Source organism: Trichechus manatus, unplaced genomic scaffold (genome assembly GCF_000243295.1).
Source record: "Trichechus manatus latirostris isolate Lorelei unplaced genomic scaffold, TriManLat1.0 scaffold00004, whole genome shotgun sequence".
NCBI lineage: Eukaryota > Metazoa > Chordata > Mammalia > Sirenia > Trichechidae > Trichechus > Trichechus manatus.
Window position 1 is genome coordinate 32,387,338 of NW_004443940.1, and position 26,426 is coordinate 32,413,763.

At 40.0% G+C, this 26,426-nt stretch overlaps 1 protein-coding gene across 4 annotated transcripts in view; it reads left to right on the forward strand.

Annotated features, from left to right (window-relative positions):
- The first annotated feature begins 9,126 nt into the window (after nucleotides 1-9,126).
- Nucleotides 9,127-26,426, forward strand: part of REV1 (REV1 DNA directed polymerase) — a 65,264-nt gene continuing 47,964 nt past the window's right edge. For 2 of the 4 annotated variants that reach the window (XM_012555910.2, XM_004369314.3), the window contains exons 1-3: nucleotides 9,127-9,255; nucleotides 10,917-11,043; nucleotides 18,010-18,178. In XM_012555910.2, the coding sequence (XP_012411364.1) occupies nucleotides 9,202-9,255; nucleotides 10,917-11,043; nucleotides 18,010-18,178 (350 nt within the window). In that variant the 5' untranslated portion in view covers nucleotides 9,127-9,201. The remainder of the gene's footprint in view (nucleotides 9,256-10,916; nucleotides 11,044-18,009; nucleotides 18,179-26,426) is intronic. The other 2 variants (XM_023734064.1, XM_023734060.1) reach the window with 1 other exon arrangement.

Sequence of the window (26,426 nt, forward strand, 5' to 3'; positions counted from 1 at the left end):
GAGCCATCAATAAGTTATTGTGTTTATTTATTTTATGTTTGCTTACTGTGTCCTAGCTTCTCGTTTTGTTTTGATATGTCCAAATAGGCTGCTCGTATGAGCTAGTTTGATTATTGGCACCTTTGAAACGCTAATGTCCTGTCACCAGATGGTTAGATCTGTTACTAGGTATGTGAGCTCAGGAGTCTGTCCACTCCTCCTGTATAGATTCAGCTCAGGTGCCCAGGTAGATAGCCACCAAATGTGTGGTGCAGGCTCTCACCTACAGTCCTAGACAGGCATGGATGATTGGTGTAGACACAGGTATCTGGCGGCAGCAGGGGGACACTGAGCAAGGCAGGGGGCTGATGGCCACCCCCGAGTGCCCAGGAGGAAGGCATGTCCCTGTTCCCTAGAGCGTGTAGGTGGGTGGGTTTTGCAGCCAGACTATGAGCATCCAATGCTGTTGGCTGTAAGGACTGGGGGGGCACCTCTCATTCTTGGTACCCTGTCACAGGTGGCTAGGTGGCATGCATGGAGCCACCAGTCCTCAGGCCCCTGATGTGGATAGCTAAAGTCCCTGCTTAATGGGCAGAGTCAGATGTCAAGAACCTGCCACTTCACAGCTGAAACAGTTGACGTTAGGCTTCAGGTATATACTCTGTTGTACTGTGGTAATGAGGGCCTACACTGTTGAGATGGGCTCACACATGCATGTCTCTGCAGGGGGAAAGGCACTCAAAATCCATGGACCCTTTATGCCTGTGCCTAGGCAAAGGAGCTGTGCCTACCCTGGGTTTCTGGCTTAGGGGAGCCGGCAGTTTATTTTTTCCTGTGTTTGTTAATTTGTTCACTCTCCAAGGCCAGGAGAATGGCTCTGGGGGTGTGACGGATCCTGCTTCCAGCCCAGGGCACTTGGCAATTGGTGAAGCCAGTCCAGGACCCAGCGCAGAGCAGGGAGTGGAGAGGTAAATGAGAGAGAGGTTTTTCCCTGAGGGGGGTATTTTTGATCCGCATGGTAGGCTGGACACAAATACTTACCTTTTGGCGATCAAGGGCTGCTTCTTGCTGGTTGTGCATAGGCCACTACTCTCTGCCTCTGGGTCTCTCCCAAAGCAGAAAACGCACCTCCCGAGCACCGATGGTTGCCTGCCTCACCGCTCACCCCCGAGCTGATCAGGCCTGAGGTGCTTAGGCTCTCACCGGGTCAGGTCTGGCACCTGCTCAGTGCTTCTGAACCATCTCTCCCTCCGCTTGCCACTCAGTCTGGTTCCTTAACTTTGCCTTTAATGTTCAGGGCTCCTAGATTGTCATATATAATCGAATCCCTTGTTTTTTCTGGTCTTTGTTGTAAGAGGGTCCACCGGAAGCATCTGTCTACTCTGCCATTTTGGCCCCGCCTCTCCCTTGTTGGGACTCTGTAGAGTTCTGAGCATCCTCTTAAGAGAGCAGGGAGAGTCAGCCAGTCTGCACTGTAGACATTCAGGAACCCTGGGCTCATTTTGGATGCAACTCTCACACTTGCTTTAGACTTGCCTCATCTGACTAGCTGTTGCTGTATGTTGACATGGGGTGGTGGGCATGGCTGCACTGGCAAAACCCTAATTTGGTTGATCTTTGTAATTTAATTATTTGAGGACTCATAGGAGAGTTTTAGATTAGAACCTTTCAAGGGTTGGGACATTTCCAGCCCTTTCTGTAGAGTCACATATGGGAACACAGACTACAACAAGAAGTCTTTAGATTTACCTTTTAGTTCATTGGTTTTAGTTTCAGATTTCTTCAGGTTGTTGAGCTTTGTGTCCAAAAACAATCTTATTCAGACCTCAGATAATCTAAAAGTCAGAAAAGCAGGGCTGCTAAGATGGAGGTGAATGTAGAGGGTGGAACTTTCCTCGCTTGCTACTTTACTCCCACCTCATTGCTCTCCACCCACCCTACATCCAGTGCTTGGCCCCACAGGGATTCAGTTGAGCACTGATCTAGTCAAATTTTCCTGTTTCATAGGTGAAGAGAGACGCGACTTAGTGCCGTTGAACTCGCCCTAAATCACATAGCTGGGCAGTGGAGAACTGGACTTGTTAGCTGCTGTTAAGTCAACTACAACTCATGGAGACCCCCAAGTGTGCAGAGTAGAACTGCTCCATAGGGTTTTCAGGGCTGTGACCTTTTGGAAGCAGATTGCCAGGCCTGTCTTCAAGGCACTGCTGGATTCAAACCGCCCATCTTTCAGCTAATAGTCAGGTGCTTAACCGTTTACACCACCCAGGGACTGGTAGAACTGGGATTAGAACCCAAATCTTTTGTTACTAAGCCTACTTCTCCTTACATTATGTTGCAGACCATGGATAGTTTGTTTAAAATAAGCAACGAGGTTGCATACTTTATCATTTTCAAAGGGTTCACACAGAAATATGTGTTGTCATTTAGTTCACTCTGAACTGGCAGGGTAGATCAGAATAATAGCAGCTCATGTTTATTGAGGGCCTACCCTAAATGATAATGCTAAAGGTGCTTTTTGTGTACATGAGTTCACCCTTCGTCTGTTTCTTAACTAATTTTTAAAACCCAGTAATAGGCTTCTATATTAATGTTGTTGGGTAAGAAGTTGGTAGGATATTTTAGATGATGTGTTACAGTTTCAGAAACCTTTATTACTTTCCTCAGGATCATCAAGCTCTGTGGGACTAGATTGTGAACCCAGTCTGCAAGAGTTTCATCTGAAAGACCGTTTTTATTTACAACTCTGGCTTGATAGTTGGTAGTGTATCTGTACAGGGCATTCTGTTCTTAGCCAGTAGACTTAGTCCAAAGGACACATTGTAATTCAGGTTTCATGGAACAGATAGGATGAGGACAGAGAGAGTATGTTGTTTCTGAGGGCTCTCTCTCTCGTGCTGTGGTACCCTGATTCATTGTCCTCCTCTATTGTAGGGAGTAGCCTATATGAAGAAGCAAATCAGTTGTTTATGTAGCATGGAGGACACTTTCCTGGATGTGGCTGCACAGACACGGGCAGAGAGTCTCTCTCTCCTTTTGAGGATTTCTCATTGGTTAGCAGACATATGCCATTACTTCATGACATACCACAGTTTCGAAGAATAGGGTTTTGTAGTAGCTGCTTCCTGATTTCACATTACGAAGGAAGCACTGTAGTCTTATAAGGAAACTTCTAATTAATCCCACCTGTTATGTGGTTCTTGTTAGTATCAAAAGTGCATATCACCTTGCCTGTTTATACCTCTTTTTATGAGGAAGAAGGAAGATCATGTGCTGTCTATTAAACAATTAGCACAGAAATAGATTGTGAATTTTTGGAAAGGTATTTAAAAATAAGAGAAATAAAGAACAAATAAAATTAAACTAAATATGCAAGGTATAGGTCTGTATAAATAAGCAAGTAAATGTAGAGCATCAAAATTGTTACATAATCAAACTTCTGAAATTTAAGCACATTGCTGAAGTATATGGATGTAGTTTTAATTGTATACATTTAGTTCCTGAAAATAGTTCTTTAGTGTGAAGGTCCCTGGTAATGCGGATAGTTTACTCTGGAGTACTAACCTAAAGGTTAATAGTTTGAACCCACCCAGTGGCACTGTGGAAGAAAGTTCTGACAGTATGTTTCCATAAAGCTTAAAACCAAGAAAACCCTGTGGAGCAGTTCCCTCTGTAACACACGGGGTTGCCATGAGTCGGAATCGGCAGTGGATTTTTGCATAGAGCACCTAAGGGAGTTCTAGTTGTCAACCACCCAGACCTCTTGTGGTAGTTGAGGTGCAGAGAGGTTGAGATTGACCGGCGACCAGTGAAGCCAGTTAACGGCGGAGCTGAACTAGAAACACCCACTCTTACTCCAGTCTTTTGTCCTTAGTCTTCTTTTTTTTTTTGTAATTAATACACTTTATATTGTAAAGCAGTTTTATTTAGGTTTACAAAAAAATTAAGTAGAAAGCAGAATTCCCATATACACCCTCGCCCTCTACCTATAGTTTCCCGTTATTAACATCTGGCATTGATGTGAGATGTTTGTTACAATTGCTGAATTAATATTGATACATTATTATTATTAACTAAAATCCATAGTTTACATTAGGGTTCACTGTTTGTCTTATACAGTTCTAGGGATTTTGACAAATGTATCATGTCATATATCTGCCATTACAGGATCATATAGAGTAGTTTCATTGCCCTAAAAGTCCTCCGTGCTCCACCTACTCGTCCCACCCCCTTTTCTCTCCAGCTCCTGATAGCCACCGACTTTTTGACTGTCTGTATAGTTTTGTCTTTCCCAGTATGTCATATAGTTGGCATTATATGGTATGTAGCTTTTTCAGACTGGCTTCTTTCAGTAATATGCATTTAGGGTTCCTCAGTTCCATTCTGTCCTATAGGGTCGCTGTGAGTCAGAATTGACTCTGTGGCACACAACAACAGCATGTCTGTTTGTGGCTTGATAGCTCATCTTTTTATTGCTGAATAGCATTCCACATATGGAAGTATCAGGATGAGGCATTGGTTGTGCAGTGGGCCATCCGGGAGACCCAGGTTCGATTCCCAGCCAGTGCACTTCATGCACAGCCACCACCTGTCTGTCAGTGCAGGCTTGCATGGTGCTGCGATGCTGGACAGGTTTCAGCGGTGCTTCCAGACTGAGATGGACTAGGAAGAAAGGCCTGGTGATCTACTTCTTAAAATCAGCAAGTGAAAATCCTGTGGATCACAATGGTCCCGTTCACAACTGATCGTGGGGATAATGGAGCATTGGGCACGGGGTTGCCATGAGTCGGGGCTGGCTCAGCAGCAGCTAACAACAACAACGGATGCACCAGAATTTGTTTATCCATTGACCTATTGAAGGAATCCTGGTGTTTTCCAGTTTTTGGCAGTTACGAATAAAGCTGCTGTGAACATTTGTGTGCAGGCTTTTGTGTGGGCCTAAGTTTTATAGGCTCATGATTGCTGGATCTTAGGGTAAGCCTATGTTTAGCTTTGTAGAAACTTCCACACTGTCTTCCCAAGTGGCTGTACCATTTTGCATTCCCTGTACATAGTTTTTGGTTCACTTGTGCTGTATCTTTAAGGAGCCTTGGTGGCAGTACGGTTAGGTGCTTGGCTGCTGACCGAGAGGTTGGCAGTTGGAACACACCCAGTGACCCCTCAAGAGAAAAGACCTGGTGATCTGCTCCAGTCAAGATTATAGCCTAGAAAACCCTGTGTGCAGTTGTACTGTGTCACATGGGGTTGTAATGAGTCAAAGTTGACTCAGTGGCATCTAACAACAACAAGCTGTGTATTTACTTATGCTACAAACAATGACAAATTGATATTATTGTACTCATTTATTTAGTGTTCCATGTTGATTTATCTAGATACTTACTATTTTCCTCGCTTCCGTCTAGGAGAATTCCACATCAATAATTCTATCCTTAGTGATCTACTTTAGTACAAGTTTACTGGTAGCATGAACCTATTTCTGTTTACCTGAAAATGCCTTTATTTCATCTTTCATTTGACTGAGATTTTCTCTGGGTTAGAATTCTAGGTTACCCCCTTTGAGTGTTTTGAATGGAGTCTGTTATCCCCCCCGCCCCCAACGCTGCTTTTAAGATTTTTCTGTCTTTTGTTTTACATAGTTTCACTGTTGTATGTCTAGGTGTAAATTTCTATTTTTTCCTGCTTGGGGCTCATTGGGTTTCTTGAATTTGTGGCTTGATACCTTCAATCAGTTTTAGAATGTTTCCAGCCATTATTTCTTCAAATATAACTTACTTTTTCTCCTGTTGTTCTTCCAAATTTAAGTTAGACCTTCTCAGCTATTCTGTATCTCTTACTGTGTCTTCCACATTCTCCATCTTTTTGTTCCTCTCTGCTTTATCTGGGTATTTTTTCTGACTTATTTTCAGTTCTTCCTAATTTGCTCTTACATGTCTATTAAGTTCTTAATTTGTATTATTTTACTTTTCAATTCTAGAGTTACTATTTAGTTATTTTTGTATTTTCCAGTTTCCTTCTGGTATTGTGAGACTTGTCTTTTTGAACATAGTAAGCACAGTTATTGTACAGTCTATGGTCACTTTAGTAATCTGAAGTTTCTGTGGGTCTGTTTTGTGTATTTTTGTTGGTTTTCACTTACGTGGTCTTACCTCTGTGTGTGCTGGTTATTTGATTTGTGTGCCAGACATTGTATTAACAAATCGTAGAAATACTGTGAAGTTGAGGATGTTACCACCCCTGCAGAGAGGATTTACATTGGCTTCTGCTAGGTGACTGAGGGCACGCAGTCCAGATCACCTTAGTCTACTTTCGGGGATTGAAATAGTATAAGACAGGATCCAGTTTCTGCGAAGTCTGCTTCTAGCTTACTCCTGCTTCTAGGGATCTAATCCCAAGTGTGGAAGTTGACCTCTGTGGAGGATGCTTTGACTCCAGCTTTCTTCCCCCAGCACTGTGTGTGCCACAGCATTGCTCGGTCTCTCAGCCACTCTACTGGAATTGCCAAATGCCTTCAGGGGGAAAAGCTATCCCAGGCTGGGGAGGGAGGGTGAGGTGGCAGATCATTGTCCTCTCTGATTAGTTCACTGTTTCTGAGGCCTTCTGTGCCTGGAGGCAATTAAATAAAGTTTTGTCTAGCTTTCTTCTTTCTCAGCAAGAGGGCTAGTTCGAATGCCTAGTTTACTATTTGTTAGGGGATTTTCTTAAAAGTACCATTTGGAACGTATAAAATGAAATATGTTTCTTGTTTCCTTCTTTTTTTGGTCTTCTAATTATTTGAATTCTAGATCAATCAGAGTTTGCCATACATGAGTCAAGTTAGTAGAAATGATGAAATTACAATTTTCAGTCCTTTATTGTTTCCCTTTGCTTTTCAAAGCTTTAAACGTTTGCCCAGGGTAGCTTTATTATTTTGGAATGGGAGAAGGCCTTTAGTCCTTTTTTTTTTTTTTTTGGTATTTATTATAACTTCGCTTTCATATTTGTCTTTCCTCACTAAACCATAGATGAAGATTTTTCCTATCAGCCTTTTGTGCTAGATGCCCAATAGATCTTAAATAAATGGGGCTCTTAATTAAATGAATGGAAAGAATTAATGAAACTTAAAAAATACATTTTATTCCTTCATTTACCTTCATTTAGTAGTAGACTAATATTTGTATTTATTATAAGTATACAATCTTAGAGTATAATAGCCAGAACTCCCAAACAATTTACTTGTAAGAGCAAGTGTATGTGTTCAAAATTTATATAAAGTCAAGAACCGTGTGTTAACACATTTCCCAGATTTCATCAGTGTAAACAGAGATGCCTTGAGGGACTAGACAAAGTGAGCCTATTGGAAAGAGAAGAAACATTTAACAGTAAAATATAGTATTTCTGGGGCTCGATAATGAGCACATTGGACAGCTGTGGCCCTACCTTTATCAAACATAAACAGCTCTTCTCTCCTTCAGCATCCACAGTACCTAATCAGAGTTAATCAGTTTGCCCCCTTCTTCTCAGAGCACTTTGCACATGCGCCCTATGTCATTTGTATTCTCTCTCTACTGGACCTAACTCTGAGAATGTTATCTCCGTACATCTCTCAGGCGTCCTTGGCTCCCTTTTGAGAGTAGACAGTAAAAAATGCATAGTTACTCTAAATGTCGATAAGTAGAAACTAAATCCCATAGCATACCAAGAATAAAAATATTTGAAAGAAAATATCTGCTGATGTGTGTAGCTAAAAGAGTCATGTTTTAAGTGTCATTCAGTAAAAGATTGTCATAAACCACATCAAAGCTTATTTGACTCGACAACTATCTGCCATTGACATATATAGTTACAGAAGAGAAATATCTAAATGGGGGTCATAATAAATCTGTGAAGGATAATGCAGTCATGTCCTAAGATGTAGCCATTTAGGTTAAAAGAACTTAACTTTAAAAGGAGTTTTATTTAGAACCTGCTTTGATTTATAAGTCATTTTATACCATGCTGGCTACTCAGCCATCTGTAACTTAAACCATCATTTGGTCATTGTGCTAGTTAGGGTTCTCCAGAGAAGCAGACCAATGGTTGTGTGTGTGTGCGTGCGTGCGTGTGTGTGTGTGTGGAGAGAGAGAAAGAATTGGCTCATGTAATTGTGGGCCTGGCAAGCCCAAAATCCATAGGTCAGGTGGTAGATTGGGAACTCTAGCAAGATTTGTTTGTTAAAATCTTGAGGCAGAATTCCTTCTCTCTGGGAAGCCTCAGTTTTTGCTTTTAAGGCCTTCAGCTGATTGGATGAGGCTCACCCACATTATCAAGAGTAGTCTCCTTTACTTGGAGTCAACTGATTGTAAATGTTAATCACATCTACAGAATACTTTAACAGCAACATCTACACTAGTGTTTGACCAGACAGCTGGACACCATATCTGTGTAAGTTGACATGTGAAATTAAGCACCAGAGTCATCTTGCTGACTTTATAAGTATAGTTGGCCAAGTGTTGCCTGAAGAACGACACATTTACTAGTTTATATCAGTGATAGTCTTTCTGTGCCATGTCTCCTATGATGTTGTTTTAGTTGACTTCTTTTGAGGCTTTTTGCACGATAGATAACTACCCGATGAGTGTACACTTAAGATCCAGTGCATAATAGCAAAGGCAGAGCTTAAGAGCCGTATCAAGGTGGAGTTCATAAAGGGGAGTGTTTTGTTAGGTTCTGTTACACTAACTAATGTCAACAAGTTAAGTAAGTTTGGCCATGTTAGTGGGATTTGGTGGTGGTTTATGTAAGTGAATGTTAGCATTGGTGCTCAAGAATGCATAGAAAACCCAAGGTCAAGAAGGGGAGAGTGTTGATACATCGTGGGGTTGGCAACCAGTGGCACAAAACAGTATGTGTATTAACTGTTTAATGAGAAACTAATTTGCTCTGTAAACCTTCATCTTAAGCACAATAAAAAAAAAAAAAAAGAATGCATAGAAATTTTCCCTATTGACATTTAAAGTACTTATAATTTAAACATGGTTAATTCTCCTTAGGAAGGTGTTTTTCAGAACAAATTCCACTTGTAAAGCAAGAAAATGATATACTTTGAAAAAAAATTTACTCAGGGTTGTTAATTTTAACTTTCATGAATCAAACATTTGAGTTTAATTTCTCATGATTTTTCATGATATTAAGTAAAATATCAATTAAAAGTACACTGTTATAAAATTAACTTCTTTTTCCTCACCCAAATACAGAAGCTCCACCATGAGGCGAGGTGGATGGAGGAAACGAGCTGAAAATGAGGGCTGGCAAAATTGGGTGCGTTTTAAAAGAGTAAAAATAATTGTGTTGAACTTTATAGGTCTTTTTCATTCTTCTTTTAGTTTAGAGTGTGGTTTAAGGCATGTTCTAAGTTTTAAAGTGCTTTAGACATTAATTATTTGAGCTTTCAGAAACGTAAATTGTTAAAACTTTTCTGGAGGTTAATGTATTGAAAGCTTTAAAATGTTCATAGTCTTCAACCTCAAACTTTAAAGAGTTTTATCCTGAGGAAGAATGTATTGTACGATAATTTTATTGCAACATTGCTAATAATACTGAAAAACAGGAAATGACATAAACATCCAATAGTAGGTGACTGGTGAGATTAATTACCGATACATGGGATTAGTGTGCAATCATTATTTATATTTCTTAACCTGGAAGATGTCTTGACTAAAGGATATGTTATAAAGGAATATTATACTTAATCCTGTTTTTGTAAAACCTCTGTGCTCTGAAACATAGAAATAAACTTTGAAAATAACATCCCAAAACAGTAATAATGAATGGGATCATAGCCAATTTTAATTTTTTTCTATTCTTTCCTATATTTTCTGAAAAAATTTTTTCAAAAGACCTTAACTCAAAGTAATCAAGCTTACTATGACAAGTTTCAGGAAAAGTATAGCTGAATTCATAGATTTGTAAAGGTCTTTACCGAAAACATTTACATTCTTTTTGAGGTTGATGTTATCTGATGAAACTTTGTTCTACCTTTATATGGATTGATTAGATCCAGAATGTAACTCCTGAACCATTTTTATTGTGTTCTTAGCCACATGTGGGGAGGGCTGCATTCATTTGTCTAATTGCTTCATTTTCCCTGAAGTAGTTAATTTTAAGCTCTCCATGTGCAGAAGATAGTGGAAGCCAGTCTAAAATATGCTTTTATTGACTGCTCGTCAAATTTCTAATTGGTTTAAGCGTTGGTGTATGTAACTTTTGCTACATTACTATGTTGGTAGGGACAGTGTTTTGTGGCAGTAATTTATTCTTCTTGACCTACCTTTTTCTCTTGAAAAGTAACTTTTATCATCATAAAAATGTGATAAAATTATTAAAAATTGAGTTGACAGAAGGAAGTCTTCCTTGACCTCTGTGCTTTATTGCCTTGCGATTCGTGGTTAGGATGTCATTATTATACCTTGGTCGGTGGTGCAGAATAAGCCTCCCTCCCAAGTATAAATTTATTTTAAGCGGGGGGGAGGGCAGTGGTTAGGGAGCATTGAGATTCTGTGAAGGATGATGAAAAAAGTTGGAAATGGATAGTGATGATGGTTGCACAACATGTTGAAAGTAATTAATGTCACCGAATTGTATGTGTAAAAAATACTGAAATGGCAAATGTTTTAAGTATACTTACTACAAGGAGCTCTGGTGGCGCAGTTGTTAAGCAGTCGGCTGCTAACTGAAAGGTTGGTGGTTCGAACCCACTAGCTGCTCTGCGAGAGAAAGATGTGGCAGTCTGCTTCCATAAAGATTTACAGCCTTGGAAACTCTATGGGGCAATTCTGCCCTGTCCTGTAGGGTTGCTGTGAGTCTTAATCAACTTGACAGCAGTGGGTTTGGTTTTGGGTTTATACTTAACACAATTTTTTTAAAAAAAGGAAGGGAAAAATGTAACTTCTGAAGTTGGTTTACCTTTTCTTTATTTCTAGGGTGAGTATATGGCTGCAAAGGTCCAGAAATTGGAGGAACAGTTTCGATCAGATGCTGCTATTCAGAAGGATGGAAATTCATCTACGATTTTTAGTGGAGTTGCCATCTATGTTAATGGCTATACAGGTTGAGTACTTTTTACTGTTTTAGCATGTACTTTGATTAGGATTGAGAATGATTTGTTCTAAAATTCTGTTTTTAGTAATTTATTCATGTATATGAAAATGTTTCTTTTTATATAAAAATAAAAACCTCTGCTTAGATAAAACTCCACTTTTCTTTCCCTCCCACTGCACCTGCCATTGTCTTTTTTTATTTTAATTTTTATCTAAAAAGTAATGAGATTTAAAATGAAAAACAGTAGTCCTCTTGCTTTTAAAGCTGGCTGGAAGCTCATTGAACACAGGCGGCACTGTAAACTGGGCTTCACTGTAGGAGGATCTGGTAGGGCCATTTCATTGGTGAGTCTCCAGCTGTTATTGTCCAGCGGTGCTTCTGGGGGCAGGTTGGGGGGTGCAGAATGAGTCCTGTTTCCTAGCTGCCAGCATTTTGGCTGCCCAGGGAAAGGAGAGGGTCAGAATTCTCACAATTTAGGAAGGAGAATTTCATTTACTCTCCCTGTTCCTTTTTTATCTCTGCTCCCAGCCCCCCACCCCAAAAAAGAGTACCTGTTGTCATTGAGTCTCGTATGTGGAAGGGGGAGGGTGATCTTTTCTGTGAGTGGCGGGATGAGCTCTGGGAAGCCTCATTTGCCTTTTATACAGAATTTCAGCTGTGAACTTCTCCGCTCAGACCTGTCCACACCCCGTTCCGGAGGTGCCCAGTGCCTCTGTTTCATGAGCTGTTCTTGATTTCAGTGGCAGGAAGCAGCCTGTTTCTGGGCTTCTGCGCAGCCATCTTAGACTTCAGCTCTTTCTGACCTGCAAAGTCCATCACTCTTGTTGATTGGCTGTCCAATTTTACTCCAAAATTTCCTCCTCATCCACTTGGCAACCCCTTTCCTCTTGTGATCATTTTAGTTTGTTTTTTGACGGGAATGGCTGTAAGTGTTTGTCTCAATCTGATACGTTTTTTCCTTCATGGCCTCTGTTCCCCTCCCTTGATGATCTGTTGTTTTCATGCTGGTTAGGTGGCGTCATGCTCTTGCTGGTCTACGGCACCTTGCGTTTAGCCGTATTCTGGCATTAACTAGCCCTCACTGCAGTTGCCTGTCTTCAAGGCAAGGGTAGGAGCTCCGTCTTCATCACTGCCGTATCCCTGGTGCCTCCTCAGTGGCTGTTGAACTGAAGTTCAGCATTGATGAATTGATACATGTGCCTGGTGTAGTGGGGGCAAGGCGTGTTGATGGGAAGTAGAAGTTATCAGGCATCACTGACAGTTAACGTTCTGAGTTTGTCTTTGTTCTCTCACAGTTCTGTTCATGCTTTTGCCTGTGATGAAAAGCTTGGTCTCCCTTCCATAGACTGGAGCTATACTCATCCATTAAGACCCAGATCGAATTAGGTTTTGCCTCTCCCTAAGCCAGACCGTAATATTAAATACCGGTGGTGCAGTGGTTAAGAACTTGGTTGCTAACCAAAAAGGTCGGCAGTTTGAATCCACTAGCCGCTCCTTGGAAACCCTATGGGGCCGTTCTACTCTGTCCTATGGAGTCGCTATGAGTTGGCATCGCCTTGGCAGTGGCTCTTGTTTCGGTTTAAATACCGTAGCATTATTGCTAGAAACATTTATTTTAGCCCCTGAGTTTTGTCTTGTATTTTCAGGTCTCATTTATATATTAAGGAGCCCTTGTGGCACAGTGGTTAAAGTGCTCGGTGCTAGCTGAAAGGTCGGTGATTCAAGCCCACAAACCACTCTGCAGGAGAAAGTTTTGACAGTCTGCTTCCGTAAATATTACAGCCTTGGAAACCCTATGGGGCAGTTCTACTCTGTCCTGTATGGTCGCTATAAGTCAGAATCAACTGGACGGCAACGGATTTTATTTATATAGTAAGATCTTATTTACATATTAAGTTGTTTGGAGTCAGGAAGCCCCCGTTTTTGTAATAATCCCTTGCCAAACATAGATCAGAGATAATACCTCAGAGCCTTAAATGTTCTGTTTCCACTGCCTTCCTCAGGTTTTCATTATTCAGATCTCTGCTCTAATGTTACCTCCTCAACAACTTTCCCTGACCTCCTTCATCTAAAATAGCCATACCATGCCCTACAATTTTTCTTTCTTCTTCATTTTTTCCATAGCATTTATTTTTACCTGAACTGATATTATTTATCTTGCTTGTTTATTTTCTGTCTCCCCCTTGCATTATAAGTACCATGGAGCAGGATTGTTCATTGTGGTATCCCCGGTGCCTAGTACTGGGCCTGACACATAAACCAAAAAAACCCAAACCCGTTGGCTGTCGTCTTGATTCCGACTCAAAGCGACCCCGTAGGACAAACTAGAACCGCCCCACAGGGTTTCCAAGGAGCGGTTGGTGGATTCAAACTGCCGACCTTTTGGTTAGCAGCTGAGCTCTTAACCTCTGTGCCACTAGGGCTCTATAGCTTTAAAGTGGACTGTAAATGCTCTCTTCTTCGGAGTGGAAAGGGGCAGTTAATGTGGAAAGCGATGTTCTGCTTATTCTTTTTTCAGTGTGTGGATGGAAGACCAGTTGTTTTCTTCTCTTTATTTTCCAAATTTCTTACGCTGAGCATGATTTTAGTAGAATAGAAAATAACCTTCGAATAATTCTGAGATTTAACATTTGTTTTGAGAAACAAGAAATTACACTAGAACCTTTGATTTTTTTGCTTTTAGTCTCAAAAGACATTGTGTAGGCATATTTCTGCTGATAAGATAGGTTGCAGAAATAAGGGAAACGAATTACTTCTATGAAATTTTCTAAATACAGTGTATGGTAGATTGTATTTTTTGTTTACCAAAATCTGCTTTCCTACACGTTTAATCAGGCTTGGCCATGTTTAGCCAAGAAAATGTTAACAGAAATGACATATATCACTTTGACGAAACATCTTTAAAAGGCAGTTTGAGCTTCTCCATACCCTCTTTCTCTGCAGCGACTGGTAGTGTTTCAGATAAAGGTTGCTCCATAGCTTGGATCCCAGAGTAAAGATGACATGGAGCCAGAGCTCCATGGACCTGCTGGACCTTAGGGTGGATATGTTGCATGAGTGAAAAATAAACCTTTGTTGTTGTAAGTCACTGAGATTTTGAGGTCACTTGTCATGGCAGCATAACCTACCCTAACCTCTCTGAGCATTATCTGAAATGGTGAATAGGAGGAATATTTAAAACAAATATTTGTTGTTTTGTTTTAGGTTTTCTAAAGCAATAAGCCTTGCCTATGTTTTAGGTCAGGAATCCCTGGGTGGCGCAAATGGTTAAGCACTCAGCTACTAATTGAAAAGTTGACGGTTTGAACTCACCCAGAGGTAGCTCAGATGAAAGCCCTGGCAGTCTGCTTCCGAATGGTCAGTACTTTAGACCAGAGGTTGACAGACTTTCTGTAAAGGGCTAAAGCTTTATGGGCCAAGTACTGTCTGTTGCAGCTACTCAACTCTGCCATAAACAGTATGTGAATGAGAGTGGCTGTGTTCCAGTAAAACTTTACTGTAAAAAGAGGTGAGCTAGATTTGGTCTGTTGGTCGTAGCTTGCTGACTCTTGTTTTAGATCATGAGCTCACAGAATCTTGGGGGTGAAAGGAACTTTAATAGTCTTCAGGTTAATCCTATAGGGTCGGTATGAGTCGGAATTGACTCAACAGCAGTGGGGTTGGATGGCTGGTAAGTTAATCCTTTTCTGTGTGAGAATTCCTTCTTTAATGTTCTTGAAAAACAGACGGACAGCCACAGTCTCTTGAAATGGCTCCAGTGATGATACAGTGTCTTGGGAAGCAGCCCAGTTCGTTTTCAGACAGGTTTGATTGTTTCCGTAAGCTGAAATCTGCCTCCCTGTGACTTCCAATCACTGATCCTAGTTCTTTTCTGTAAGACTCCAGAGGATATGTCCAGATTCCATTAAGTCCTCTCACTGTGATCTTCATGCTAATTCACCCCACAGCTCTCCAAAACTAGATTATTCTTTGTTCTTTGAAAATGTGCTTTCAACCCTGTAGCCACATCTCCTCCAACTATTCCACCCCTCCCCTTTCTCCCACCCCAAAACAGCTTTATTTATCATCCTTTCCTCAGCTTATCTGCGTGTCAAAATGCTACTTAATATTCTGGTTCAGCTCAATCAAATGTTTATTAGCTGTGTTCCCATGGAACCTTACTTCTGATATATCACATATTTCCCTTACTAACTTCTACGCGGGATGCTTGAAAATAAAGGCACTGAGGACACGCTGATGATCAAATGAAGTTCCCATTTCCAGATACCATAAATGATAAGTGCTGTAGGACTCTGATAAACTGTTGCTGTTTTTAGTTGGTTTTCAGCTTGAGTTCTATCTAAAATGTGTTAAAGGTTTCACAGTTTTAGAATTTTACATTTATTTAAGTATTCTGAAAACAGATAAAAATATAAACAAATATTCAAATGTGTTATCTACTAAATAAAAGCCCATACCTATACCACCAGCACATTTCCTCTTGTTGTCAGGTTAAGTAAGTAGTTCTTACATAGGCCTTGGAATATAACTTTTTAGACATTGTTGCAAACCTTAATAGTTTTAGTTTGAACAGGATTTTCTCAATACTATGTTAAAATGCAAATCATAACGTATGTCAAAAATAGAAATTTTAAAACAAAGTTGTCTAATATAATACCACTTTTGTTTGGTATTTTGAGCATTTCCTCTAAGAGTTCATTTGAAATAAAGGTTCTGCTGTTTAAAAAGAAATTGAAAATCGCTGGTTTAAATGTCTCCATCTGTCTTCGTCATTAAAGCAAAACAGTTTCTTAATTTGTTTTCTTAAGTGTTTTGCACTTAACTGGAAGTGTTATCAATAAATGCTTGACCAGTGACTTGGTTCTGAAGTCTGTAGAAGATTCATCCTGTTTGTTTGTTACTGCAGGTCTCCAGTGAGATCGGTCAGAGATTATCATATGTTGATTCGTATAGACAGAACCCTGTGAACGGAATTAAATACTCTAGAGCTATAGTCTGTGATGATGTGAAGTGGGGCTGCCCCCACCCTGTAGCCAACATTTGAACTAGCTGGTTTTTTTTGGAGTGGGGGGTAGGACTAAAAAAACAAACACGGAAAGTTGTATTCATATGCAGCACATCTCAGGTTAGATTAGCCACATTTTCAGTGCCTAATATCGCATATGTAAAATATCTCAGTTTTTTAATAACTACATGTTGAAATGATATTTTGGATCTGTTGGGTTAAATAAGGGATATTATTAAAATTAATTTTACCTTTTTACTGTTTTTAATGTATCTACCAGAAAATTTCAGCTTACATATGTGGCTTGCATTTGTAGTTCACATATTTCTATTGGACAGTGCTAGTATATGCAATCAGTAACATCAAATGAATTATAGGCTACAAGAATTTACTAAGAATTAGGCAAACCGGGGCATATCTGTATGTGCTGTATTAATGTTTTTTCTTTTTCTAAAGACTGTAAAACTCACCTAATTAGGCAGTGATGCTAACAATTTTTCTTTAAGTACTCATGTCTGTATTGCCTGGGTGTAAGGAAAATCTGTCTTGCTTGAATAACAAAGCGGGTACATAAGCCGACTGTGAAAACCTTTCCCCGAGGTACAGCTGTCGCTGGGGGAGGGCGTGTGGTTTAGAGGGTTCATTAGGATGGTAGGGGAAGGAAACAAAAGCTCCTGAAAAGAATTAGCTTAACGTGATGCTTGGAGCCCTGGTGGCGGAGCCCTGGTGACGAAGTGATTAGGAGCGCCACTGCTCACCAAAAGATCGGCAGTTCGAATCCACCAGCCGCTCCTTGGAAACTCTACGGGGCAGTTCTGCCCTGTCCTGTGGGGTCGCTGTGAGTCTGAATCGACTTGACGACATCAAGTTTGGTTTGGTTTGTTTTTTTTCAATGTGATACTAGTAATGCAGGTCATAACCAGGCCTTCGACTGGTTCTTTCTCATTCAACCCCCTGCTGAGAATTTGTCTTTCCACCCCAGGTATACTGAATCAGAATCAACCTGGGGGTCTTGTTACATTTTAACATGTATACATAAGAATCACCCAGGAACTTGGTAAAATATAAATTCTGATTTAGTATATCTGGGGTGGAAAACCAAATTCTCATCAGGTAATCAAACTGGAAAGAACCAGTTTGAAGCCCTGGTCATAACATAACTTTAGTGAATCAGGCATTTCTTTATGTGGGCTAGCATAAGCCACATCGATTCTAGTTTAAAATATTTTATTCTTAATAAGATACAATTATAGAAAAACAGTATTTTGAAACAAAACTTAAAAACAGTGTTTCTCATTCATCATATATTTTTTTTCTTTGTGAACTTTTGTTTCTTGGCCTTGATGTAATTTCACATTAAGGACCTGAGTAAGATTAACTGTTTGATTATTTCTTTTATATTTTCTTAAATATAAATTAAAATCAGTACACTTCATGGGAGTGAAGTCTGTTGAGTCCTACACTAAGTCCGCTTATAGTAGATATGAGCAGTTTACGTATCTGACTGCTTTTTTATTATTATGAAGGAGCTGAAGGGTTAATTGAAGTCTCTGTAAAGAGATCCATGAATGGGGTTGTAATTGTTAATTTTTTAAAACAAGATGCTGATGTCAAGATCATACCCTAAATATGATAAAAAATTTAAAAATACCTGCTTTATTATTAGTATTTGATTCCAGATGTGATGTCCCTGTTTGCTCTGTTAGGTAGGCATCGCTTATAAGGACATGTTTTTGTGTCCACTGACCGTCTCTGGCAGCCAGGGGACGAGGCTGTGCTAAGGCAGTATGGCTTTATCACTTTGTGGTGTACCTACCTCCAGACTTTGTTTACTTGGCAACACAGCCGAGGAAAACCCGTGAACCAGTGATACATCTTTAAATTGGTCTGTTTAGGGACTGTTAAGGGATTCACCCACAGGCTCCACTTATACATAAAGCTTTTAACATATTTTAATATTAATCTTACAGATCCTTCTGCTGAGGAATTGAGAAAGCTGATGGTGTTGCATGGAGGCCAATACCATGTGTATTATTCCAGATCCAAAACAACACACATTATTGCCACAAACCTTCCTAATGCCAAAATTAAAGAATTAAAGGGGGAAAAAGTAATTCGACCAGAATGGATTGTGGAAAGGTAAGTTTAATTTCTAATATTATGATTTTTAAATTGGAACACTTTTTATTTCTATTATAAATACTTGTCCCAATTTTTTTACATTGACAGAGTGAAAATTAATATCCTAAGCAATATTACTATATTCTGTAACCTCACATTAATAATTCAGATAGCCTATGATCTGACATCCCATTTAAAGTAGTATATTAATGTTTTTGTAACCTCAGCTACCAGGAATTAGGGGAGATAAGTAAGCAGCAGAAAACAGTGATGGGAGAGGGTGACAAAGCATGTTACTCATTCAGCAAGTATTTGAGCACTGCTTATGGGCTAGGCAGTGTTCTATGTCCTTGAGATGTATCAGTGGACAAAACGAAGAGGTCTCTCCCTTACCTTTTGGAGCTTCCATTTTGTTGGAGGAGACAGAAATAAACAGTAAGCTTAATCTATGTGTAAATTACATCCTTTGCTAAAAGTTCATACATGCTGAGGGAAAAAAGGTAGAGCAGGGTAATGTGGACCTGGTGGGCTTGGTGTTAGGATAAGGAGGGGAAGAGGTCTGCAGTCTTACTATTTTTAAGTTTATGATTCCTCTGGAATCCTGGCAGTACAGTGGTTAAGAGCTTGGCTGCTAACCAAAAGGTCGGCAGTTCGAGTCCACCAGCTGCTCCTTGGAAACCCTATGGGGCAGTTCTATTTTGTCTTATAGGGTCGCTATGAGTCGGAATCGACTCGATGGCAGTGGGTTTAATGGGATGATTCCTCTGCTTTGATTTGGAATTGATGTGTTCTGAATCATTAGTGCCATTCATATTAGCTTTAGTTTCCTAAGTTTAAATGTGCCATCTAGGATCTTGGTGATGACGTATTTTTTGAAATGTTGTATACAGTATATGTGAGTTATTGCTATATTTATGAAAGACAGAATTATGAAAATGAAAATATTAAAATCATAATCTTATGATGTATAGGTAGATTATAATCAGTTTTATGAGAGAATGGTCTGACTTTATAGTGGGGTGCTAATGAAATAGGCTTGGAAATTTTTTTTAAATCAATTCCCAACATTTTGTTTCTAATCCCAGGTTTCATTAATCCTTTTTTTTTTTTTTTAAACTATGTGAAAATGCATTTAGTCAACCCTCACTCAGTGACAGGCTGGTGTAAAATTCTTAGGTTGCAAATTATCTTCCCTGAGTTTTGGTTTTTTTTTAATAATATTTTATTGTGTTTTTGGTGAAAGTTTATACAACAAATGAGGTTGCCATTTAACAGTTTCTACACAATTTGTTCAGTCACATTGGTCACATTTTATGTAGTGTGTTAACTTTCTCACTATTTGTGTTCTCCTGTTTCCAGTCATCTAGTTTGCTTGCCCCCTTGCCTTCTTGTCTTTGCTCTAGAGTAAGTGTTGACCACTTGGTCTTGTATAGATGATTTTATAAAGGAGTACTCACAGGTGATATTGTTTATTTTATGAGCCAATCTGTTATTTAGCTAAAAGATGACCTCATGGAATAGTTCTGGTTCAAGGTTTAAAGAGTATCTCAGGGTGATAGTTACGGGGACTCCTCCAGTCTCCACTGGTCTAGTAGGTCTGGACTTCTTGATAATTTGAGTTCTGTTGCACAGTTTTCTCCCATTCTGTCAGGATCCATCTGTTGTGCTCAAGATCAGAATGGCTGGTTGGTAGTGGTAGCCGGGCAATATTTATTTCTTTTGGTCTCAGGGTAGATGAGGTTGTGGTTCATGTAGACTGTTAGTCCTGTGGACTAGTTGCTTCTCTGAGTCTTTGGTTTCCTTCATTTTCTTTTACTCGGGACGTATAGAGACCAATAGTTGTATCTTAGATGGCCACTTACAAGCTTTTAAGATCCCAGATGCTATTCATCAAACTAGGATGTAGAATATAAACTTGACATAATATACTATGCCAATTGACTGACTTGTCCCTTGAAACTATGGTCCTAAGCCTTCAGACCCTGTAAATCAGTCCTGTGAGATGTTTAATAAGTATCCATGTTTGTGCACCCTATGTGCTTTATTGTATATGTGAGTATATATGGATGCATACGCTTATCTATATACCTGCATATAGGTAACATCTATATATGCCTACCTATATACATACCTATACCAGACTAAGGCAGACTAGGAAGAAGGACCTGGTGATCTACTTCTAAAAAAATTGGCCAGTGAAAACCTTATGAATAACAGCGTAATCTGATATAGTGCTGGAAGATGAACGCTGCAGATTAGAAGGCAGTCAAAATATGACTGGGGAAGAGCTGTCTCCTCAGAGTAGAATCGACCTTAACGACATGCATGGAGTCAAGCTTTCGGGACCTTCATTTGCTGATGTGGCATGACTCAAAATGAGAAGAAACAGCTGCGAACATCCATTAATAATCAGAATGTGTAATGTCCAAAATATGAGTATAGAAAAATTGGAAGTCATAAAAAATTAAATGGAACGCATAAAGATAGATATTTTGGGCATTAATGAGCTGAAATGGACTGGTATTGGCCATTTAAAATCAGACAGTCTTATGGTGTACTGTACTGGGAATGACAGATTGAAGAGGAATGGTATCACATTCATCACTAAAAGGAACGTTTCAAGATCTATATTGAAGTACAACGCTGTCAGTGATATGATAATAAGCATACACCTATAAGAAAGACCAGTTAATACGACTGTTATTCAAATTTACGCACCAACTACTAATGCCAAAGATGGGGAAGTTGAAGATTTTTACAGCTTCAGTCTGAAATTGCTCAAACATGCATTCAAGACTCATCGATAATTACTGGTGATTAGAATGCGAAAGTTGGAAACGAAGGAGCGGTAATTGGAAAGTACGGCCTTGGTGATAGAAAGGACGCCAGAGATCGCATGATAGAATTTTGCAAGACCAATGACTTACTCATTGCAAATATCTTTTTTCAACAACAGAGACAGTGACTGTACACGTGGACATCTGCAGGTGGAATACACAGGAGTCAAGTCAATTACGTCTGTGAAAAGAGATGATGGAGAAGCTCAATATCATCAGTCAGAACAAGGCCAGGGGCCGACTGCGGACTAGGTCGTCAGTTGCTTATATGCAAATTCAAGTTGAAGATGGAGAAAATTAAAACAAGTACATGAGAGCAAAAATATACCTTGAGGATATCCCATTTGAATTTAGAAACAGTCTCAAGAATAGATTTGATGCACTGAACACTAATGACCAAACAAGTTATGGGATGACATTAAGGACATCATACATGAAGAAAGCAAGAAGTCATTAAAAAGACAGGAAAGAAAGAAAAGACCAAAATGGATGTCAGAAGAGACTCTGAAACTTGCTGTTGAATGTAAAGTAGCTAAAGCGAACAGGAGAAATGATCACATAAAGGAGCTCAACAGAAGATTTCAGAGGGCAGCTCGAGAAGACAAAGTAATGTGTTGTAATGAAATGTGCGAAGACACTACTCCCACCCAGGTGATTGTGTGGTAGGGTAATTGTGGCCTACCAAGGGGATTGGTCAGTTTTGCCTTAAAAAGCGAGCCAATTCCAGAGCAGAGGGGAGGAGCCCACCACCACCAAGGAAGGAGAGCCCCAGCAGCGGAGACCTGGCAGCAGGAGATGGTGCGGTGGGCTTCCTGGCCCACACAGAGAGAAAGCTGAGTACCTCTGGGCAGAGTCGAGGGCCAGGGAGAGGTGGGCTTCCGAGCAGAGCTGGGGAGAGGCTGTTCTGATGGAAGAATTGTATCCTGAATGTTCTTGAGCCTGAATTGTAACTGTTACTTCCCTAATAAACCCCATAATTGTCAGTATGGTCTGTGAGTTCTGTGTGGCCATTGCAGTGAATTATCAAACCCAGCAGAGCATGCTATGGGAGGGACGGTTGGTGTCAGAAATAGTAAAGGTGGCGGAGAGAGGAGGCATGTCTGACCTCCACCTCATAGGAATCAGCCTTGGGCTGTTGACCTTGGTTCTCCTTCCCTCTTCTGGGGTTGGAGGAGGTTAGACATTGCCCCCAAGCCGTTTTTGCATCACTTAACAGTTGTGCTGGCGTTAAAATTTTGACCTGGGGGTTATAGTTTGGGTGTGGAGGGAGTGGGAGAGATCCATGGGCAGTATGGAAGTGAGGATAAAAAGAGCTCTTGGTGGATGGGACTCAGTTTGCTTAGGAAATGGGGCTTATCATAATTGTTTTCTTTACACCAGCTCTTCTTTCTTGCCCTGAATGCCACTGGGAAGATAATACAATAGAAAAAGCAACTGAGATAGGTGTAAGTTAAAACATTCACCTTAATGAATTTTATTTTAGTCTAGAGTCAGGCTTAATCTGTTTTTAAATCACTGAAAGTGACTTTAGACATCACGATGATATGTTCTGTTTGCCTTCTTTTGTATATGAGAAGGGAAGGCCAGTAAGGTTAACTGATTTGTCCAAGAACAGGGCAGGATTTGGAATCCAGATTTCCTGTCTCCTGTTTGGGTCTGCTCTTTGCCAGTTAATTAAGCTTGTTTGTGATGAGCTGGCTCATGTGGAAACGCATCAGTTTGGGCATATATCCTAAGCTGTAAAAATAAAGGCCCAGTGTTTCCCGTATGACTGTAGTTGGAATCCTTTTGGTCAACCTTTCGTTAACCACTTGTTCTCTGCTTTGAATCTTTTGTTGATACCATGTGTTTTCGTTAATGGAAGCATGCTGAATCGATGAGTGTGTCTCAATGTTTGGTAGGTAGTATGGATTTTGTTTTTTCTTGCCCCCTCCCACAGGCCTACCTTAAGCGTTTAGTGGTACATATGAAGCACCATTAATTATACCCCAGAGTCCCCTCCAGGGTCTGTTGGTACATACGTGTAACAAAAATTTTCAAAATTTCTATTTTTCCCACCAAAAATTCAAACATACAGTGCCCTGTAAAAACAGTAATTTGCGGCACACACCTGTTCCTTCGGATTCAGGCACTCGAAAGGCCCTGCCCTGGGGCAGCACGTGCTGTCCGTGGTGCACGTTTCTCAGTAAACCGTCAGAGGCAGAAAAAGTGCTTGGTCCCTAGAGGTACCTGTGAGCACAAGTACTGTTTTCGCTCCCACTCTAGTCCCAGGCTTGTTGATCTCTTTTCCTTCTCGGCAGTGTTTTAATGAGATTTTATCATACTTTGAATTTAAAAAGTTATGTTAGCTACTTAATGGATGATATATACTGTTCTCTTCTATAATTAGTTTTTCTGTTTTTCGTTTGAGCTGTTTAAAAAGCAACTACCACTTCTAAGTGTGTGGGGTGCTTATTTTGCTTTGATTAAAATTCCTTGGTGTCTGTCTGTGTGCCATGAAACCTGAGTTAATGTGGGGATGATTGCAGGGCCATGACTTCTGAGAGGCAGGGGAGTCTGTTAATGAGAAGCCTGTGTACATTAATTAAAGGTACCAGATTATTTTACTAAAGCCTTTTGCCTTGTCAGTCTTCACACTTGTATATGGTATAAGTGGTTTTTAAATTTTTGTCATATTTCTTTTCTTCAGGCAACTCTACATTGAAATTTGAGTATAGGATAGATAATGGAGTTACTGCTGTGATTCACCTCACTGTCCCATCAAGCCTGAGGGCTGCTGTGGAACGTGGGTTAAAAACACTGTTCTCATTTTTGTTGCTCTGGACTTGGTTGAGTCTTGTGTGGCAGAGGAACCTACTTCGTCCCATAGTTAGATTTCACGAGTCTGCTGTCAGTTGACAGCTGATGGTGAGATATTATTGCTCCAGCTCATGCCAACTCACTGGGCTCTGCTAGTGGGAGCAACTGATTCCCCATAGATGCCTGTGCTTTCTTTCTAAACTTCCAAACCGTGAATTAGCACACTTACCATATACTTAAGATGATTTCAGGGGCTCTTATTTTATTTCATATAGGCTCAAACTTTAGGTTGGTTCTCATTGTACTCACTGTAAATACTGGAGTACCTACTCAGCTCACTTAAACAAAAGTTACCTGCAGTTTTACATCTGATATATTTCATTTACTTTGTGTTTTTGTATCCTGCCTTAATTTATTCTGTATAGAAATCATTACTCTGGTTTCTGGTATAGATTTGGCTTTTTTTTTTTTTTTTTTTTAGTTAGTGTTAGTGTGATTTCCATTTTTCTCTCACAGCAACACAAAATTCTTCTCAAATTATTTTTACTTGGCTAGCCCTAACCAATGGGAGCCCTGGTGACAGTGGTCAGAGCCCTCAGCTGATAACCGAAAGGTCGGTGCTTTGAACCCACGATCTGCTCAGCAGGAGAACGATGTGGCAGTCTGCTTCCGTAAAGGTGACAGCCTTGGAAACCCTATGGGGCAGTTCTGCTCTGTTCTGTAGGATCGCTGTGAGTCAGGAAGGACTCGATGGCAACGGGTTTGGTTTTTTTTTGTTTCACCCTAACCAACACACACACGCATTTGAGACTATCCGCCAACGACTTGCTGTGTGTAATATTTTATTAGAAAATGTGGTCTTAGTCTTCAGGAGCTAAAGAATAAATAGTGTAACTGTCTGTATCTGTAGCTGAAGAAACATAAGGGGAACATGTCAGATACATATTTTCTCACCTGTTTATTTCCATTTCTGAGATCATGGTGTCTTACCCTGGAGAGTGGTTGGAAAGTTTAGGTAATGGAGACAGGGAGGAGAGAATTTGAATTTTGAATACGTAAGAATGCTTTTGGAGCCCTGGTGGTGCAGTGGTGAAGAGCCTGGCTGCTAACCAAAAGGTCTGCAGTTTGAATCTACCAGCCGCTCCTTGGAAACCCTATGGGGTAGTGCTACTTTGTCCTTATAGGGTCACTATGAGTCAGAATCAACTTCGACAGCAACAGAAGGTTTTTGCTTAATGTTGGAATAATAGGGGAAGGCAGCTCAGTTTCTTATCTTGGCACATAATTAGTTTCTTGCCTTAAATACACTTTGAAAAAGGAAGGAGATGGATCCCTGAATGAATGGATAGGTGCTGTTTTTTAAATAAAGAATGACTGGTACATTGACTGGGAACAGTAAAAACATTTGATGTGCAGAATTGTTTCATACAAACACTATTACAACTAATTATAATGAGTTTGGAATAGAAATCAATATAGTGATTTTATTTCTGTCTTCCTTTTTGCAGAATTTCTCAGAATCTGGTTAAAACTGCCAGTATAAAGTCATTGGCCATTGATGGAAATAAAAAGTGATTCAGAGAATGGTTAGATACAAAGTTGGCTTCGGAGATAACTTTGGGTTGTAGGACAAAGCAAGAATTAAGAGTCCTGAAAGTGGATGAGTGTTTCAGCTGCAGTGCGTATGTGTCTGATCCACTTTATGAAATATAAACTCTTCCATGTACATCCGAATGTAATTTCAGTGTGTATGGAAGACTCAGTATATGAACAAATCCTCTAGTAATTTATTTTGGTAAAGTGAAGAATTTATTTCTATCAGCTCTTTCATTTCAATTTTAATATTTGGCTTTTTTAAAAAAAATCTTCTGTAAGCAGAATAGTAGAAAATGTAGATCAACTTCTTTTGTGCTTAGGATAAATTATTGGAAGTTTAGTAATGTTGGAAATTAATTCCTGAGAGATTTTTAAAAGAAGATCTTCCTAAAAATACATTCAGATGGTGCCCATGTGTCTATAGATAGATGAATTGCTGAGCCAGTATAATTAGAAGTATACAACAGATACATAGGTTTGGGCTTCACATTGCTGTAGTGCTTTAATTCTTTTTACCAGGTGTCTCTGAGGATGTCTGATTTGAAACTGCAGTATTTAAATTGGCTTTCTTGTTTTATAACAGTCTCCATGGATTTATTTACTTTATAAGCCAAAAAGTTTAGCTTGGTGGCATGGCGCTTGTTAGGAGTTGGACAAGATCCACACCTTTTGTGTGACTGCTGTTGACCGTGAGAGAGAGAGAGTACCTTTAGAGTCTGCCTCACCCCAGCAGGTTGTCTGTGGGGTGCAAGAGGCAAGCATGATACAGGGCATTGCTTCTGTTCCTTGCACTTTGGTTTTAACCCATCTGTGTTACTGGCACCCTGGGTGTAGTTTCACTCTCTGCTTATCTCTTTGTTGTAGCTGTATATAGTGGCAAGAGTAGAAGGCCAAAGTTAGGATTCTGCTTCAGATGTGAAGTCCTTTTGCTCGGGGGAAGAAAGCAGGCGAGTTGAGATAGATAATACTATCAGAAGACAGAGATCCGTAGACAGGCAGTTGAAATCAACTGTTAAAGGAAAAAAAGTTGGTTT